This window comes from Vigna unguiculata, chromosome 6 (genome assembly GCF_004118075.2).
Source record: "Vigna unguiculata cultivar IT97K-499-35 chromosome 6, ASM411807v1, whole genome shotgun sequence".
NCBI lineage: Eukaryota > Viridiplantae > Streptophyta > Magnoliopsida > Fabales > Fabaceae > Vigna > Vigna unguiculata.
The window spans coordinates 28,169,605-28,189,308 of NC_040284.1; the positions used below are offsets into that span (position 1 = coordinate 28,169,605).

The 19,704-nt window shown below is 33.3% G+C and overlaps 3 protein-coding genes across 3 annotated transcripts; 2 read left to right on the forward strand and 1 right to left on the reverse strand.

Moving 5' to 3' along the window:
- The first annotated feature begins 2,222 nt into the window (after positions 1 to 2,222).
- On the forward strand, positions 2,223 to 6,053 carry LOC114188594 (lysine-specific demethylase JMJ25-like). Its single transcript, XM_028077165.1, has 12 exons — positions 2,223 to 2,459; positions 2,551 to 2,610; positions 2,733 to 2,873; positions 2,995 to 3,127; positions 3,199 to 3,259; positions 3,339 to 4,035; positions 4,133 to 4,462; positions 4,830 to 5,135; positions 5,214 to 5,286; positions 5,360 to 5,445; positions 5,538 to 5,657; positions 5,787 to 6,053. Exons 1-12 carry the CDS (start codon positions 2,223 to 2,225, stop codon positions 5,850 to 5,852), a joined length of 2,310 nt encoding a protein of 769 aa, XP_027932966.1. The 3' UTR covers positions 5,853 to 6,053.
- Positions 6,054 to 8,766: 2,713 nt separating this feature from the next.
- LOC114188986 (probable F-box protein At4g22030) lies at positions 8,767 to 10,299 on the reverse strand. Its single transcript, XM_028077678.1, has one exon. The coding sequence runs from the start codon at positions 10,224 to 10,226 to the stop codon at positions 8,934 to 8,936; it is 1,293 nt and encodes a 430-aa protein (XP_027933479.1). The 5' UTR covers positions 10,227 to 10,299; the 3' UTR covers positions 8,767 to 8,933.
- Positions 10,300 to 13,133: 2,834 nt separating this feature from the next.
- LOC114188167 (glycosyltransferase BC10-like) lies at positions 13,134 to 19,209 on the forward strand. Its single transcript, XM_028076717.1, has 10 exons — positions 13,134 to 13,812; positions 13,888 to 14,004; positions 14,668 to 14,768; positions 14,947 to 15,018; positions 15,161 to 15,242; positions 16,196 to 16,276; positions 16,493 to 16,534; positions 17,552 to 17,611; positions 17,814 to 17,960; positions 18,609 to 19,209. Exons 1-10 carry the CDS (start codon positions 13,573 to 13,575, stop codon positions 18,786 to 18,788), a joined length of 1,122 nt encoding a protein of 373 aa, XP_027932518.1. The 5' UTR covers positions 13,134 to 13,572; the 3' UTR covers positions 18,789 to 19,209.
- The last annotated feature ends 495 nt before the right edge of the window (positions 19,210 to 19,704 follow it).

Below are 19,704 nucleotides of genomic sequence, written 5' to 3' on the forward strand. Positions count from 1 at the left end.
ATCACTAACGGAGCATTAGAGTGTGTTACATGTACTGTACATGTGTGGTAATTTAGAAACCATGCAGAACATCACAACAATTCAAGCACAAACAAACCCAAAATAGAATTACGAAAATACTAACCCACGAGCAAACACAATCCAGAAAACCCTAAACCTACTTACCTCGTTGATGATGATTAATTGGAAAATTGAAATGAAAAGCGCAACTGCAAGATGAAATGACAAGTATTAGCTTCCTCTGCAAATCCGAGCTCAAGAAAGACGAAGATGAAGAAATCACCTCCAACACTGAAGAGTGCGACTGCAATCCAACTCAAGCCCTAATTGCAAAATTTCTCCCAAATTGAAAAGTTAAAGTTGATTAGCCATCTGTACAGTACACGTAACACACTCCAATGCAACGTAATACAAAAAGTGCTACATGTACAGTATTCCGTTACTGATTTACACAACGTCACATAAAAGGACCAAATAAAGTATGAATTGCGAAAATGATGACCATTTTAAACATTAGATAAAGATGAAGACCTTTTTAAACATTCTATCAAGATCATGACCATCCGCAACAAACATTACAAAAATGAGGACGAAAAATGTATTTAAGTCATGATAAAATATTTATATACATTATATTGAAATAATTATGTCGTAATTAATTGTATTATGATTCGACTATTTGAAATTATTATGTGTATACCTTTTTTCCAAATATATTCTCAATTATGCAGGAAGTTAAATTTATAATTTTATCTTCTTTTGTTTTTTTGCTTTTTACATTTTTTTAGTACATTCAATTTCGTTTTCCTCCTTCTTCTTCTTTCAATATGTATGAATATCATTTGAAGGATCCAAACAGAGACCACGATGAATGAATTGTTTTCTGTTGGTGCACGGTTTGAATGAGTTACCTTCTTTCCTTATATGCGATTATTATACTATACTTTTTCTGTCACAAATCCCTATTTTTCTTATGTCATTCATTCTCATCACAGAATCTTCATACCAGCAAAGAATGTTGAGTTTCATTTGCTGAAACATTCTCTGAATTTTTTTTCATAATTACCAGGTTAGTTTTCTTTGTTTTTTTTTCCCTTGATTATATCCATTACTCAGAAAATTTCATTATTACATTTTATATAAAGTTTGTCAATTAAGATTGAAAAGATTTGAAGAAATATGAATTTCTTGTAGTTAACCTTATCTATCTGCACCTTTTTTTGCTATATTTTAGTTAAGGCAGCTGAAATTTCAGTTTCATTATTTTTTAAACTTTTGGTTTTCTATTTTAGGCTTTTGGATTAAAAAAGTCATTAAATGTTCTGTTTTTAGCAGAATTTGAAAAAGTATAGTTAAAATAGAATGAATATTTAAAATTAACTTTATTCCTTTTAAAAAAAAATCAAATTCGTTTTTTTAGATTTAGAAAACATTATCTTTTTGCTTTTGGTTTTATCATCTTTTTATAAAAGATGATAAATTTAAAATTAAAATCTATAATACTATTTTAAAATTATTTAGAAAATTAAATCTAATTAACACATTTCTTAATTAAGAAAAAAAATGAATAAATTGTAAAAAGATAGGATCGAAGATTATTAACTTATTTAAGATAATTGCAATATCTTATAGATCAAAACACGTTTTACCCATGTTTATATATCCTTATCATATCTTTATTTTCACAGAAGACGGATGCACATCGCACTGAAGTATACGTATACAAAAGTTCTACGTTAAAATTTAATCTAAATATATATGGTAGGCATTTTTTTTTAATTGAAATCGGACACACAATTAATCGTAATACATAAGATCTATGAATTGCATTTTAATTGTTCAGAAATTGCTTTTTTTTTTTTTTTTAGAGTAGGTTATTATGTTACTTTTCATGTTCATTTATCTATGATTGTGGTATCAGTATCAGTATCTAAAGGATTTTGTGGAGAGTAAATTTTGGTGGAAATCAAGAAACTATAGAAAAAGTTGGCATGTTTATTGTTGAAACACAGTTGCAGAATCTCAGACATAATAGAAATATACGTTGAATTATAAGAGGAAAAGAAGAAGAGCATTAACCACCATCTAAAACTAGAATTAACAAAATTAAATTAATCTCTTGACATTCATAGTTGAACGAGTGATGTATTCATGGTTAATACATGAAGTAATGAAGCCTTTGCAATGTCTTGATACTAATTAGTGTTCTTTCTGCAGTGAGAATGAAACAAAAGAAGTCAAAGGATCATACTGATTATAAGACCAAGTTCTCAAGTCCTGCAAAATCCTCTGGAATTCGAAAGAGATCGAATGAGCAATACTTATCTAAGTGTCCAAAATCAGGAGAAAATGGAGAAGCTCCTATTGTACTAGAAGAACTGTCAAACCGATATACTGATAACCTTATTGGAAAAATACCAAGATGCTCAAGAGGTTTTGGAAGTTCAAAACGGAGAAAGGTTAAAGAAGACTATACTATAAAATCAAACCCTGAAGTACTTTATCATAATATTTTTTTTCTTGGTTTGAATATTGTATTTGTGTTAACAGGATGCAGAGACAACTTCTAAAAAGTGTCATCAGTGTAGGAAAAAGGAAAGAGCAGTATTCGTACCTTGTACTAAATGTCCGAAAATGTACTGTTTGTGGTGCATCAGGAAATGGTAAAGTAGTAGTTCACAATTAAATAATCATTGAAAGACTGTGTATTTGTTCGTGTTGTGGTTTATAAGACACTATTGCAAAATATAACAATTTCTCATTTTACACATAGGTATCCAAATCTTACAGTATCAGACATTTCACACGAGTGTCCCTTTTGCCGAAACAATTGCAATTGCAGTGTTTGCTTGCGCTCAAGAGGAACGATTAAGGTTAGTTTTCTCTGCTTTCTGGTAGATACAATTAAATCAATTAATAAATTGAAAACTTTACCCAGAAGAATTTTCAGTACTTTTTAACTCTGCGTTTTCCCATCTGATTTGATGTGTTCAGACATCTAACAGCAGCATCACAGACGAAGAAAGGGTTCAACATCTCCAATACATGATTAACTTACTCATTCCATTTATACAACACATTTGTGAAGAACAAAGTCAAGAGCTCGAGATTGAAGCTAAAATACAAGGTATCAAATTTCAGCATCGGTGGGGCTAATTTAACTATGAATACATAACTAACAATAATATGTCTTGCCAGGAAAATCAAGTTCTGAGATTGAGATACCACAAACATCTTGTGAGAATGAACGTATCTATTGGTATGGTATTCCATTTGCCTATATAACTAGGTTTGATTCCTTTCACATTTTTCTAAGTATTTTTTTTTTTTTGGAGCAGTGACCATTGTGCTACTTCATTTACTGATCTTTATCGAAGCTGCCCCGAGTGTTCCTTTGAAATCTGCCTTAACTGTTGCAAAGAAATACGCAATGGAAGTATATCACCGCGGTGTAATATGAAGTTTCAATATGTGAATAAGGGGTGTGATTATATGCATGGTGGTGATCCATTACCAGTGTCTAGTGATTTTGGGACTTTAAGAGGTCATTCTAAGATATTTAGCAAATGGGAGGCCAACAGTGATGGAGGTATTAGATGTGCACCAAAAGAAATGGGGGGTTGTGGTGGTCATGTGATGGAGCTGAGGCGCATTTTTTTAAACGGGTGGATATCAGACTTGGAAGCCAAAGCTCGTAACATGGTAAAAGGTTTTTCTAAAACTGAACAAACAGTTCTTCAGAAAGAAGCAATATCAAGTTGCAATTCTAAGATAAGAGCAGCTTTTAGAGATGGCACAAGTGATAATAACTTATACTGTCCATTGTCAAGTGACCTCATAAATGAAGGGTTGCTTCTCTTCCAAAAACATTGGACTCAAGGAGAACCAATCATAGTTCGTGATGTTCTTAAGCAGGGTACAGGTCTTAGTTGGGAGCCAATGGTCACATTAAGAGCCCTATGTGAAAACGGGGTTCCAGGAATCAGCTCAAATACTACTGAATTAAAGGCCATTGATTGCCTTTCTTGTTGTGAGGTTTGCTTCTATCGTCTCTTTTTGGCTTTTAATACCAAAATATGCTTCTAAAGTTTCAAATAACAATAGTGATCATGTTTTTTCTAAACCTTTGCAGGTAGAAATCAATACTCGTACATTCTTCAAGGGTTATACACAAGGAAGAGCATATGCAAATCTCTGGCCAGAGATGCTGAAGTTAAAAGACTGGCCTCCCTCTGACAAGTTTGATGATCTTTTGCCTCGCCATTGTGACGAGTTTATCCGCTGTTTGCCATTTCAAGAGTATTGTGATCCTCAAAATGGGATCCTCAACCTTGCTGTAAAGTTGCCATCCCATGTTCTAAAGCCAGACCTTGGTCCAAAAACATACATTGCTTATGGGATTAAAGAGGAACTTGGCAGAGGAGATTCAGTAACAAAACTTCACTGTGATATGTCTGATGCTGTAAGCAACACAACCTTAATTTCTATTCAAGCCTTGTTGTTTTGAGGACTTACAACTTGAATTCTGTTTGTACATTAAAACCAAATATCACTGGAAGATGAGCATTCCTATGGTTAATAACTCTACTATCCGTATTATTCAACCTAGTTCAAAGTTGTTTTCATGTGGTAGTAACTTAAAGTTTAGTCTCCTAATGTGTAAAGATGGGACAATGATCACGTTCAGTTTGCTATGTATTTCTTGTTAACTTAATTTAAACTTTTAGACTATGGCACACGGGATCACAAAATGTACTTCCTTGTGAAGAAATTTAAATTTACTGCACATTTACTTTATTTTTCTAACTGGTGTTCAATAATTTCCAAAGGTGAATATTTTGATCCACACGACTGAGGTAACATTGAGTGATGAACAACATTCTGCTATTCCAAAACTGAAAAAAGCACACATTGCCCAAGATGAGAAAGAGGGACGTGCTCGAGGAAGGGTCGATGAATTCCTGAATGAAGGACTTTGCAAAGACAACAGAGAAGAATATAAGAGTTCTGTTTCTAAAGAAACAGGTGGTGCTCTTTGGGACATCTTTCGGAGAGAGGATACTGAAAAGTTAGAAGCATATCTAAGAAAGCACTCTAAAGAATTTAGGCATACTTATTGCTCTCCAGTTGAAGAGGTAATTTTATATTTATTAGTCTAAATTTCTTCCTATCCTTATTTTTTGCTCTGGCTCATTTATTTCTATGTTGGTTAGGTTGTCCATCCAATTCATGACCAATGCTTTTACCTGACTTTGGAACACAAGAAGAATCTGAAGAAGGAGTTTGGTTAGTATTAATATTTGCAAATTGCTTGCTCAAAGAATGCCATTATTTACTAACATGAATCTTAATTTCCTAGGTGTAGAACCTTGGACTTTTGAGCAACAACTTGGGGAGGCAGTATTTATTCCTGCGGGATGTGCACACCAAGTCAGGAATCTTAAGGTGAAACGTGTTTTGACTCATTGAATTAACTCATATTGTCGGCATTTATAATTGTATTTATAACATCAAGTTCCACATCATAAACCTTGCAGTCATGCACAAAAGTTGCTGTAGATTTTGTGTCCCCAGAAAATGTCCATATGTGCCTGCATTTAACTGAAGAGTTCCGTCGTCTTCCCAAGAATCACAAGGCCAGAGAAGATAAACTTGAGGTGAGATTAATTTGCTTTCAGCATGTTTTCTTGATTTTTTGGTTTTCCTTTCTTCCTTTTCTTTTGAACTTCAAAGTTTAACCTTATAATATGTTTGCTTTTTATGTTTTCATTTTTTTCATGAAACAGATACAGAAAATGATAGTCTATGCTGTTGACAGTGCTGTCAAAGAATTAGAAACTTTACGTTCTTGATCGAATCTGATGAAAGTATGCTCATTTTGGCATGATAGTTGATTTTTTTCATTTTTATCGACGAATGTTAAATATTAGTTTTTGTAAGCAGAGGAATTGAACCACAAATTTTCTCACCCTCTCTTCTAAATTCACCGAACCAACCTTATTTTTTCAATTTGTTAGTCAGAAATGGAACCCACGACATTTTCTTTCCTTCTCTTCCATCTGACTATTAAGTCACCTGATCAGTCCAAATGACAATGGCGTGATAAAGACTTAGACGATGGTGGCGGTTGGAGTTAGAGAACAAGGAGGAGAAGGAGAGAAGGAAAAGAAGAAAAAAGAGTAGATCCGATTACGATATTTACGGATAAGTTTTATCGAAAAAAAAAATCATTAATAAATTAGTAAATTACCGATAAATATAAGACATAAACATGAAATAAATTATAAAAAGATAGATATAATAAACAAACAAATATATAATATAATATAAAAATAAAGATAGAAGATAATAATTTAAGTTTTAAATTGAAATATTGTCAAAGAAACGAATTGAAAATACACTATGAAGATGTAATGGTGGAATTTAGAAAGAAAAAAAACACTATTTATATAAATTACTTAAAAGTAAACTTATATTTATAAATTGCAATCTCATTATTAATTCATTAAATCATTCGAATCTTACTTTTCTTTTAAGTAAATAAACCTAAATTAATTTGTACGATCTAAATTATAAGTATTAAATTTTCATTATACATAAGAGTTTCAAACATTTATTAATTTTAATTATGAGTTTTTGATAATAATTTTGGTTTAAAATACGTGTAGGTTAAGTATGTTGTTAGTCCGTAAATTTTGATGCGAAATTGGAAGTTAAGTATAAAATTTTGATATATTTTGGTCTTTAAATTTTGAAAATGAATGTATATACTTATTTTAATCTCGTAAAATTATGTTGACGTGTCAAATGCGTTTTTCAATTAAAATTAAAGTAAAAATGTGTCAAAATAGTTCAAATATTAGTATGAACATGTTTGACACGAAAAAACAAAATACTGATGCTTTTAATAATAATTTAAGGCTTAAATACCTTTTTGGTCCTCATTTTCGTAGTGTTTGTTGCGGATGATCCTCATTTTTACCGAATGTTTAAAATGGTCCTCATTTTCACAATTCATGTTTTATTTGGTCTTTGTCTGTAACGCCGTTTAAATCATTAACTGAGCATTGTACAGGTGACACGGTTTGTATTAGGATGTGTTACGTGTATTGTACAGGTGGCTAATTAACGTTAATTTCTCAATTTAGGGAAAATTTTGTAATTAGGGAAATTTCTTCATCTTCGTCTTTCTTGAGCTCGGATTTGCAGAGAAAACAGCTAATAATTGCCATTTCATCATTGGATTGCAGTTGCGCTCTTCATTTCAATTCTCCAATTAATCATCAACGAGGTAAGTGGGTTTAGGGTTTTCTGGGTTGTGTTTGCTCGTGGGTTAGGGTTTTCGTAATTCTATCTTGGGGTTTATTTGTCTTTCGATTGTTGTGATGTTCTGCATGGTTTCTAAATTACCTGCTGAGACTGCACCAGATGCCTAAACTGCTGAGAATGCACCAACTGCTGAGAATTCACCAACTGCTGAAACGGTTGAGAATGCACCAACTGCTGAAACTCAAACAACTCAACCACCAAGGAATGAAGTGGAGAGTCAAGCAGCACCACTACCAACACTAGAAGAATCATCTCAACAGTTTAGGATAAAATTACAGATTAGGAGGAGACCATGATAGCATCTACAAAAGTCTTAGTTATTTTTTGGAATTTCTGATGTAGAATTCATTATTGATGTATTGCATTTTGACTTTCCTTAAACTTCGTTCAATCTCACTTTTGCCAAACATTGATGTAATGCATTTTGATGAGGATGAATTAACGTTATGAATTTTACTTCTTCCAGACTTAGATCAATTTAATTTTTTCCAAGTTTAGATCAATATCACTTACTTCAATGCTCAGATTAAGATGTCATTTTAAACATGTTGGGACTAATATCAACATAATCAAACTAATTCATTTCTTCATTTAATAATAATACAAAATAAATTGGACTTTAAAAGATTACACACAATAACAGTACGAATAATACAATAACAACACAAGTGAACCATATTACTAATTGCAGCCTCTTCTCAGCAACCTTCAATGACTTCTCCAAATCATTAATCTGTCTCATTTGTGTCATGATGATGACATCCTTTTCATCAACACCACCATTTGAAAAAGTTGCAACCCACATTATTGGAACCACCACTCTGTAAATCAATAAACCAAAAATTAAAACCAATTTATTATTAACACAAAAATAAAAACAAATTGTACCCAAAATTTTCTACCAATATTCTTTGGAGTTCTTGTCATCCTCAAAGCTGCCATCTTTCCGCAGCTACAACTCGGGGTTAATCTATTTCTCGTTGAACCACCAACAGTGCACGAAGATTGAGACCATAACATACCTATATAATGGGATTGCAGCAACATCAATTGGGAATGGAGGAACAAGATTGCCAAAACTCATTAAGTGCCCAAACATTCTTTACCATAACCCTAGTTCACTTATTTATCCCCGAATATCTAATTATCTAATTACCACACCTGTATAGTACAAGTAACACACCCTACTACAAACCGTGCCATCTGTACAATGTTCCGTTAATGATTTAAACGGCGTTACAGAAAAGTACCAAATAAAACACGAATTGCGAAAATGAGGACCATTTTAAACATTCGGTAAAAATGAGGACCATTTTAAACATTCTGTCAAAAAGGTATTTAAGCCATAATTTAAATTTAAAATATTTCCAATGAAACAAATCCACTGGTGATACATGAAAAATTAAAGAAATTAAATCAAAGTTAGTGTCCCTAGCTACATTCTTATTAAAACTACGAGTTAGTAAATTCATTCATTGTCGTGAATAGTTCTACCTTTTCTTATTAATAACTGTATGGTGTGGTGGACCAACTCTTGCTACATATAAATATGTTAATAAAACCTATGAATAATAAACATCTATCGGGAGCAACATGTACATTTACTAGAAGAGCTTGCTAGCAAATTCATCTATGGCAATTCCTTCCCTACGACACGAAGCAGACTTAGATGCAAGCTCTCTCAGCTGAAACCCGCTTCTTCCCAATTGCATAGCCACCTTGTTCTCAAACACTTCACCATTTTCTCTTTTCTCCATATCTTTCTCTTCGAGTGTTGCCTCAACACTTTCTTCCAACAAACGCAAAAACCCTCCACAGAATCTGTACATTTCAAACACCATTCCCACTTGCCCTCCATGCTCAAAGGAGTTAACTATAGCACCCAGAGACCCCGCCAAAAGGGTCACCAAATATGTCCAAGACCACCACCCTATATTCTCCACAAACACTGACCCAATTGTTGCAATGCTCATGAGCAAAGGCCCTAACATGGCCAAACTCTTGCTCATCTTCAACACCATGTTTCCTAACCTCTCATAGTCCTCAAAATCTTTTCTCTTCACCACTTCAACAACCTCCCTCAGTTCCATTTCTAGTTCTTCGCTCCATCCATTCATTAACTCTTCTTCCATCTTCTCTCTCTTTCCTTTGTGGCTTTGTGAAATCTTATTAGGCCTAGGCCACCACACAACAGGCTCAAACTTTTCAGGGAATTTCTCGATCATAGCTCCCAGAAGGGGAAGTGGGTAAGCTCTATCAAGAGCCAAAACCCTCTCTATCACATCGTTCACATCTTCCTCTGAAGGACTTCCAAGAGCAACAGTGCCTTCCATTTTTGTCTGCAGGCACTTAAACAGTCTCGTCGCGTTTCGTTGTTCCTCGGCCAGCTGTGAGGGTTGGATCTTGTTCATCACGAGTTGTAACCCCGTGGCAGCACAAAACAAGAGCGTGGAAGATAGTTTAAGAGCCAGTAACGGTGCACCTGAACCTGGACACGTGGCTGCAAGACCAGACATGGTTGTGGCTGAGAGAGTAATCATGGTGATAGAGTTCAAAAGAAGGATGTTCCAATTGTCTCGTTGCTCCCCAACGTTGTGGTGCATTTCTATCCTGTCGGTTACAAACTCTAAAATTGCAAGGAATTTAGTGGTGGTGGTGGTGGTCTTATTCTTGTTGTTGGGAGTATCAAGATTACGTATACTTTCATCGTACAATGTTTTTGGTTTGACATTCTCTTCAAATGGGTTTGTGTCAATTGAACCGTTGGTTTGGAATGAATTTCTGGCTGATATCTTTGGAACTAACAGAGGCATTGGTCTGAACTTCGACACAGTAACATGTTTTCTCTTGAAGGAAAAAGAAGAAAGATGCATAGATGAGATTTGTAAGGAGGCCATGGAATTGGAGTTTTGGATTACATTGAAATGGTGATTTGATTTTTATACACAAAACCAAACTGATGGCAAAGGAAGTGGTCGTGAATAATGTTGAGGACTTAGCCTTCTCTGACCCTTTCCCTCTTTTATAGCTTCCCCTTGGGGTGTGAAATCCCTCACATCAGTTACTGTTTCTTACTTGGTTACTTGCAAAGACAAACAATGCGACGTAATGAACATTAGGAAAATGGTATGAACATTTGTTCTTTACTCATTCTGGGTTAAATTTCAGTCAGAACGCAAGTGTCAAGTTGAGCTTAGAATATGACTAAGTAAGTACTCTTAAGTACTAATTTTAATGAGTGCATGAAAAGTCAACAACCTACTACATGGAAAGACTACTTCGTATACTCTAAAAAACTGGCTACACGTAAGAATAAAAATCTGCAATTACTTTAGTCGTCTTAGGAACAAATGTTTTTTTTTTTTTTTTATCATTTTTGGTTTTTTTTTTGTTCGAGATTCAGATTGGATCTTATATGTTTTGAAAATGTCAATTAACTCTATGACGTATTTATATTTGAAGGCGATGAGGAAGAATTATCAATTGGATTTACATTTTTTGTTTTTTATTTTTAATATTATAGTTTATTGACATAAATTATTATTTTGACATCTCTATATGACATCATATAAATTAAATAATATAAAAGTGAGTTGTTTATTAGATACTCTGCCAAGAAGCAACCACCTTTTTACAAGTGTTGTTTATTCCAGAGCCGGTGAATTATTTCTGTTGGAAGAAATAAATGTATTTTGAAACACTTCTATGCTCATTTAACACTTTATTTTTCACTCTTCTGTTATAGAAAATCATGTAAAATGACATCCTATTATTGCCCTTAATGTTGTTGGGCTTCGGCTTTTAGATGCATAACTTAACTGTAATATGGGTTTCTAACTTTATTTCATTTCATATACTCCGTGCTTTTTTCGGTTTTACATCCCTCTATTTTAAACTGAATATTAAGAAAATTGATAACGATGTTTACTTTTGAATAAAGATAATTTCATTAAAATAACTTATATAATTAATATTAATTAAAGACATAAATTATCTTCAAAGATAAGGAAAGCATGAGTTATTTTAAAAGGTGAACAAAAAAAATAGGAAATCACTGCATAAATTTAATATTAATAGTAACGGGACAATTATTTATTTATTTATTTATATATATATATATATATATATATATATATATATATATATATATATATATATATATATATATATATATATATATATATATATATATATATATATATGTGTGTGTGTGTGTGTGTGTGTGTGTGTGAGAGGTTTTATGGTTAATAAAAGTTAATATAAATGACAAATTGCCTTTGTTGTTTTAATTAAAAATATGTTGGATAATAAGAGATTAATTGTCAGTCACCTACTCGGTAATGATAATTATACTTCTTTAGTCTATGTTTATGATGCATGAATATAATTAAATACGTTTATTTTAAAAATAATAAAATATGATATGTGATATGTACATACTGAAAGATGTATAAAAATGTTTTAAAATATGGTAAATATATGATTGTTATTGTGTGAATTTAAATTAAAGTTATATGTATTAAACATTGTGAAAATTAGAAATTATTGTAATCATAAAAGTACTATTGTTTTATAGATTAAATACTTCATAAATAAGTATTAGTGAAGTATCAGACACGGATACATGTAGGATACAAATAATTGACCCAAATTAAAGTATTGGTACATCATATGTCACTATAAGTGATAAACAAGATACGAAAACAATTACATCACATAATTTAAAAATAAAAATAAAAATAGAGTAATTACAAATTATAAAATTTAATTACTCAATAGATAAAGAAAATACAGACTTGACTAAAAATATCTAACTTTATAAAAAATTTAAAACTCTATCAAACTTTTTTTTTTAATCTCCTTATCAAATTATTCATTTTATTTCACATTTCTTCCCTTTTATATTTATTCTTTTGGAATTATTAGTGTTGCGTATTGGTGACTTCGTGGGTTGTGTTTTTCTTTTTTGGGTTCATTTATGGGCTTTAGTTTTGAATTTCCATTTGTAGCAACAAGGTTAGTGGGCCTGGTCTCAAATTTTCCGGAAATGAAAAGTAGGCCATTAGCATTGACTTTGGAATCGTCAAGATGACATGACCGAGAAATAAAGAAATAAGTTTATGTATAAACATATTACAAATAGGTTAAAATACTTTTTTATCTCAATTTTCGTCAAGTTTTTTCAAATAAGTCCTAATTTTGGTTTTGTGTTCAAATAGGTCTCAATTTTTGTCAATTTTGTTCAATTGAGTTCTTTTTTATTAACACCATTCAAATTATTAACGGCCATGAAAAGTGACTGTCACGTGACACACTACTGGGTTGACACGTGAACATTTAAAAAAATTAGGACCTATTTGAATACAAAACCAAAATTAAGACTTATTTAAAAAATTTTGACGAAAATTGGAATAAAAAGATATTTTAACCTAAGTTATATTATGATTAAAACATGTGGCAAATTTAGATTGTGTTATAAAATTATTTTTAACCATCTAATAATTTAAAAATGCTAAATTCAGTTTACCGCTAAAAGTAATTTTTAAACCTTTTATCCTACCTTAATAGTTTTATCATCAAACGGAAGAGAACATCCTCTCTGCTGTTAAAGAATACACATAAAACCAAAATCCAGTGTTTTAAAAAGCTATGCAGTTAAAAAACACAATACAAGAAAAGAAAACATGTACAGTTTAAAATTTTTGTCTTTAATTATTAAACACATCATTGGTGAAATTGAAAGTTGTAAGACATAGCATCATGTGTAATAAATTCTCACATGTTCAAAGCAATCCTATTTCTCTTTTTGTTTTGCTGAAAAAGGAAATCGGCACTGAATATGTTTGGTGGGTAACAATGTGTGCAATGAGGAGCGGCGGTGGCGGTGCCGCGTTGAGTGCTACCACGCGCTGACGTGCAAAGGGTGCAGCTGTGGGACCCACCGACCTGTACAGGTCAAAATTGCTGGTAGCGACGACGACGTATTGATGTAGTCGAAGTTGCGTGTGAGGCTTCAGAACAGTCTCAACACCTGTCTCCATGAAAGCGGAGAGAAAGAGAACCAAATTATTATTAATAATTACTGAGAACAAAGAGTTAGTGTTTCTCCCAGCATCTGCATGTGCATAAGCTTCGATTTCAACCTCTTCTTCACGCTATGCTATGCATATATCTAAACAGATTAGCGACAGTTATTACTAGTGCTACAGTTAACCAACCTGAAGCTGAAGCAGGGTCGGAGGAATGGCATCGGCGGCTAGAGGCGCCAAGAGGCGCCACGCGATAAGTAGAAAAATGCTGATCTTCTTCGCCGCTTCCCTCTCATGCGTCGTCGTTTTACTCCTCCTTTCTTTCTTCAGATTCCACTCTCCCAAACCCTCAATTTCCGTTTCTCGCGTCTTCGACGGCCCTCCCAAGATCGCTTTCTTGTTTCTCGTTCGCCGCAACCTCCCTCTCGATTTCCTCTGGGACTCTTTTTTCCAGGTTTCGCATCTTTCTCCTTTGATTTCCTTATAATCTGAAATTTGGGGAACGTCTGAACTGTTTGTATTTTTGCAGAACGCTGACGTTTCGAGATTCTCGATTTATGTTCACTCCACGCCTGGCTTTGTGCTGGATGAGTCAACCACCAGGTCGCAGTTCTTCTACGGTCGACAAATCAGTAATAGCATCCAGGTTTTTCTTTTTCTCTCTCGAATCGGTTGTTGAGAAAGCGATGCCACTAACTTATTCACGAACTTGCCTTCCTTTTCGAAATTGTGAGAACGTTGAAATGTTGCTTTTATGATAAGTTTTGCTTCCTAAAAAATAGGAGAAAGTGGATTCGTTTTTATTTTGTCTTCTCCGTGGATAGCAAATTCTTTCTACTTGGTTAAGTGGTATATCGCTAAGAGGATGGAGGAATTGACAACATGGTCTTTTTTGCATTTATGTTTTTTTTTTTATATTGGCTTAATCACCAGAATACCAACTTGTATCACCGAATGCCAACGGGGTGATGGTATTACTCTGTAATAATCTTCAAATTTTTTGCACTTTTTATTTTGGAAAGGATTTGTGCCTTTGAAAGTAAGTAAATGAAGTTAAATGCACAAGTTCAATAAGCCTTTTCGAGAAGTTAAAATCATTTGACTTTTAGAAAAACCTTATTTTAACTTGCGGTTGGTTTTACTTATAGGAAGAGTGTACTTGTCCAAACATTATACACATTTTTTTACAAGGATTTATGCCTTCAGCGTGATAGTACATGCAGATATGATTGAGCGTAAAATTGTAAAACTGTAGTGCTGTTAATATGTTGTTTTATTCCTTATATGAATTCAGTGTTGCATATTTTAGGTTTTATGGGGAGAATCAAGTATGATTCAGGCTGAAAGGTTGTTACTGGAAGCAGCCCTAGAGGATCCTTCAAATCAAAGATTTGTTCTTCTCTCGGACAGGTTGGTATTTCCAATCTTCTTATATTAGTACAAGTTTCCTTTAGAAATTCTTGTTCTTTCTCTGTTTCTGTTTCTTTTTTCTTATTTTCACACCTATTCGAAGGAAGAGGCAGGTTTATGTGTTTGTGCAAAGTCACTTATCTGGGTAAGAATCTGAGTTTCTATTTTCCCTGTGCAGCTGTGTTCCTCTGTACAACTTTTCGTACGTGTACAATTATGTCATGGTTTCTCCGAAGAGTTTCGTGGACAGGTAGAAGAAGGCTTTGGTTCTTGAGGTGCTTGGCACTAATTCTTTTTCGAATGTTCAATTGTAATCATTTAAACTTGTATCTGTTTCATTTTTGTGAAAGGGAGCTTTAAAGGTGGAATAAACGAGTCTGTTTATATTGCAGTTTTCTTGATGTAAAGGAGGGCCGCTACAACCCAAAAATGTCACCTAAAATACCAAGAGAAAAATGGCGTAAAGGGTCCCAGGTTATTTTTCTTTTCTTTGTCATACCTTAAAATTGTTTTTCCGGTCATACATGTTTGGAATCTCTGGATCAAGTGGTTCTTAGTAGAATATTTTCTTCTGCAATCTGTCAGAACCTACTGGTTAGATGCAGGCCTTTTTTTGTGAACACATAGGTTTATCTTATACTTGCTGAAGGAGAAGCATCAATTTGACTAGCCATGGCACCCAGACTCTAAAAGCTAGATAACTATATATAGTGGCACAATTTTTGAAATGTTAATCTTAGAAAGTACCAAAAATTTAAACTAGTTTTTATTTAATCCAACTTAAGTTAAATGTTGTTCAGGAAAACCAATGTGTGAAGTTGGTATTATTTAAGTTAACTTTTATTTATTTTTCCCTATTTGTTTTTGTTTTTAACATTATCTCTTTAAATCGTCTTAATATTTGAACTATAAGCTTCTTTCTCTCTTTCTCTGTATTTAAATTCTGTTATGATTGCAAATTTTGGAACTGGTTATAGATTTTAACTGGAATAAGAATACATTCAAACTAGTTGCAAATTAACCTGAATTTATAGAATGGTATTTTTGAAAATTTCTAAACCAGTAAGGGTTGCAAAACTGCACTGAAGGTTCCATTTCATTTTCTCTTGACGTAGAGGTAGTTTTAAGCCGTGTTTCCTGTAGGTGATAATATTGACTAATTCAACTAGTGGAGTTTATTAATGGTTTAAAACCATTGCTGCTCACTGGTTTGACAATACTAAGTGCTTTCTAGTAAAGTTAAGAAGCTCCACTTTCCATGTTAAAGGAGAAATTTCCTATTGTTGGGTGTTTAACCAGAGTTTAGCTGAGTTGCTTTTGTGAATATCAAACTGACATTATTTCTTACATTGAGGTTGCGGCATAAAATTTTTAACATTTGTTTCTGGAGATTATGTCTTGATTTGAGTTTATTTTTGAATTTCCAGTGGATCACTGTAATTCGTAAGCATGCAGAAGTGATTGTAGATGATGATGTAATCTTTTCTATCTTTAAGAAATATTGTAAGGTGTGTAATCGATCTCAATTTTGTTTAACTACAATTCTATTAAGTTTCTGATACTACTGTATTGACTTATTAAATTTTATTCATTGTATAATGAAAGTTGTCATAGACTTCAAAATTGTATGCTTTAGCATACAATACTGCTCTCAATACTAACTGTAAGTCTGTACTGTGTTCATAATTAATAAGCACCTACCTAATTTTGTTCTAACTTGGCAGAGACGTCCACCAATTGATACAAGTAAGGGAAAGCTGAATCTGGTAAGTCTTCAAATTTTAGATTTCTATCTTAGTGTTGTTACTGGAAGGGTATCGTGTTATCCTATCATGTTATGCATAATAATGACACGCATTCTTCACTTGAGTGGAAATTATTAAGTCAAGACAGACTGGGTACTTTGAAGTTATGTTGATTGTGCTTCTAGTTCCAAATAATTGTAACTCACTAGTAGAATCTAGGTGATCATGGTAAAGCAACATCAGGCTTTTAATACTGATGCAGCGTTATACAAAGGCTTCGAATTGAGTGCTCAAAATCAGTTACATTTGGGACACTGCATTTTTCATGGGGCATATTTTTGTCTGAGTAATGTATTATAAACATTTAGTCCAAGCATTGATAACTTTCTGTCTGGATAATTAGTTCCGATGTATAGCGCTCTGGAACGTGTCTCATTTGTGGCATTTTCTGCTTTTGAAAACTGAACTAACTGTTATGAACGGTTGAACTAGCCTGTGAGGTCATACTGAAAGTAGTTAATTGGGGAAATTGCCCTTTGGTATAGTGTTCAAAGCTTTGGTATGGATTTGCTAGTTAGTGAAATTCTTCGGTAAAGTTTTTTTTCAAGACCCTGGGAGTTCGTAGGTTCCTGTTTACCCTTTTCCAGTAGCTTGTGGCTTTTTTAACCAACAGCTGTTAAAGTTCTGGATGTGAGATTTAAAATTTGATCAGTGATTCTTTAAGCATGGTTGGAAATTTCTATTTAAATTTTCTCTCTTTGGCTCCATCTATTATTTTGTCTTTTATTTACGTCTAATTTGCAAAGTATGTTCTGGTGGTTACTGTTCAACTCCTTTTAACAGCTGTTGAATGTCTCTTTTGCTCTTTTCTGTTATCTGCAATGGTATAATTTTACGGGGTATGCTGCTGAGACATAATGTTGTTTACAGTGATAATTTGTGATGCTACTCACTACTCATTTCATAATATATTTTTCTTTTATTTCTATACTGATAATTGCTTGCAGTAAGATATTTATGATTTTGGTGCAAGTGCAGAAACTTCAGAAGCAGCACAATTGTATTCCAGATGAACACTATGTGCAGACATTGCTCGCAGTAAGATACTTAGATATTTATTTCATCATCATTATCTATGTTGGTTTCGGGAATGTGTTCTTTGACTGAATTTATTCTTGCTTCTGCTTCATTCACAAAGTATTTTGATTAAATGTTATCATTGGTGTCCAGTAACTTTTCAAGGATCAATCTGCATGGATATTGTTTGTAATCTTAATATACATTTCTCTTCTCTTTATAGATGCATGGCCTCGAAAGCGAACTTGAACGTAGAACGATAACCTATACCCTATGGAATCAGTCTACTACAAAAATGGAGAATAAAGGCTGGCATCCTGTTACTTTCGGCTATGCAAATGCCGGCCCTCAAAGGATAATGGAAATAAAGGTTTTCTTCTGATGTTTCATACTTTACTCAAGCATAGATTTAGGCCAGTTATTGAGTGGAAAAATGTGAAAAGGTTCAATCTTTTAGGTTTTTCCTTCCGGGGGGGGGGGGGGGGGGGGGGGGGAGGGGGTCTATTGATACAAAGTAGGAGGAGGATTCAGTTAGTGAAATCTAAATGTATTCTGTTGTCCCGGCACTAAATGTGGATAGGAACTTAGATCGTCGAAAGCAGGACTCTCTTGAAATTAGTCTTGGTAATCGTTAATTATGGTGCAATTCATATTAAGTCAATAGATGAACTTGAAGTGCCTGGTTTCTTAGGTTGAAAGCCAACAATGATTTTGTTTGAGGACTTGAATAGCCTAATCAACGTACCCAGGTGTTAGAGGCTCTTTGTTTCGCGATGGAGTTATTTGTGGATTCAAAGCCATAATGAATTAATCACCAAGGCACAAATGAAAACGTTCGTCGTCTATTTTACTACTTTTTCGCAACTACTCCCAAGTCTTCTATTTTGGTTTTGTGCTCGAAGATAGATTTTGTCATTTATGTTTTTGCTAAGGTGATTATTACATGGTTCTTTAGTTATAAATTAGTGCATGTTTTGATGCAACTGTTTTCTTGGCCTGATATCCTTTTTTTTAACAGGGCATCAATCATGTTTATTATGAGACTGAGTACAGGATAGAGTGGTGTCGTAGCAATTCCACGTCCGTTCCATGTTTTTTGTTTGCTAGGAAATTCTCTCAGGGAGCTGCTATGCGGTTGCTGAGCCAGGAAGTTGTTAACCACTTTGAAGTTTCTGCACTGTTAGCCACTCCCCCGTGACTTAGCCTAAACTGATTATTGACTGACCTACTAAGATAGATACTCGACGTAAAGAAATTTTGATGAGATTTCTATACAGCATACTCCACACAAATAGATTTTGAAGACAAATGTGGCCACGGTTAATTAATGGAGAAGGTAAAGTAGCTGCGGATTATGAGCTCTGATGGGACCATTTTATCTGGGTTAGTGAGAGGTCTTACATACATTATACCACAATTATAAAATGATAATCACACAAACTAGTATGTTATTGTAATATAAAATGAATAATTTTTCAGTAACATCTGGAAATTTTATTTTGGATAGTTGGAGTTCCATGGCAGATTGAGAATAAGGCTCTCTCTGCTTATCCCTCAAACAGGAAAGACCTTGCTGGTGACGTGTTTGCCAAACCATATAAAATCTTTTTCATCCTGGATTTTTGTTATCATCTGAAAAAAATGTCAAATATATTTGGTCTATTTTAAACTGTTTTGGAGAACTTTTAGACATAATTATAAAAATAAAAAAAAAAGCATCTTTTTTCTTCTTGAGAAATTTCAGATTCTCATCCCTTATCATGGTAACTTTTAGAAGGAATTTTGAATGAAAAACGATATTTGTAAAACTTAATAGAATTATTCTGCCAGACAATTCCATTGTCATGTATGGGTCTTCATTTTCTTTCCGAAATGTAAGGGTAGTTTTCGGATTGACTTGATTAATCATCGGTAATTTAAGTGTTTCTAAAGTTGATTTTGAAAAATAAAATTGAAGTCGTACAGTGAATTTTAAATTAAAGTGATTTATTTCAACAAGTTAGTAGTAAAATTAGCTATTTTTTAAAATCCAACATGCGTTAAAGTTGTTTCAATTCAAAATTAAACTAATTTCTCCACATTAGGTAGCTGTTTAAAGTGGTTCTAAATGATTT

Coding starts and splice junctions, on each gene's coding strand:
- LOC114188594 (XM_028077165.1), top strand. CDS start 2,223: ATGAAACAAAAGAAGTCAAAGGATCATACTGATTATAAGACCAAGTTC. Junction 3,128..3,198: donor GATTGAAGCTAAAATACAAG/GTATCAAATTTC, acceptor ATGTCTTGCCAG/GAAAATCAAGTTCTGAGATT. Junction 5,287..5,359: donor GAATCTGAAGAAGGAGTTTG/GTTAGTATTAAT, acceptor TTAATTTCCTAG/GTGTAGAACCTTGGACTTTT.
- LOC114188986 (XM_028077678.1), bottom strand. CDS start 10,226: ATGGCCTCCTTACAAATCTCATCTATGCATCTTTCTTCTTTTTCCTTC.
- LOC114188167 (XM_028076717.1), top strand. CDS start 13,573: ATGGCATCGGCGGCTAGAGGCGCCAAGAGGCGCCACGCGATAAGTAGA. Junction 15,243..16,195: donor AATGGCGTAAAGGGTCCCAG/GTTATTTTTCTT, acceptor TTGAATTTCCAG/TGGATCACTGTAATTCGTAA. Junction 17,612..17,813: donor ATGTGCAGACATTGCTCGCA/GTAAGATACTTA, acceptor TTCTCTTTATAG/ATGCATGGCCTCGAAAGCGA.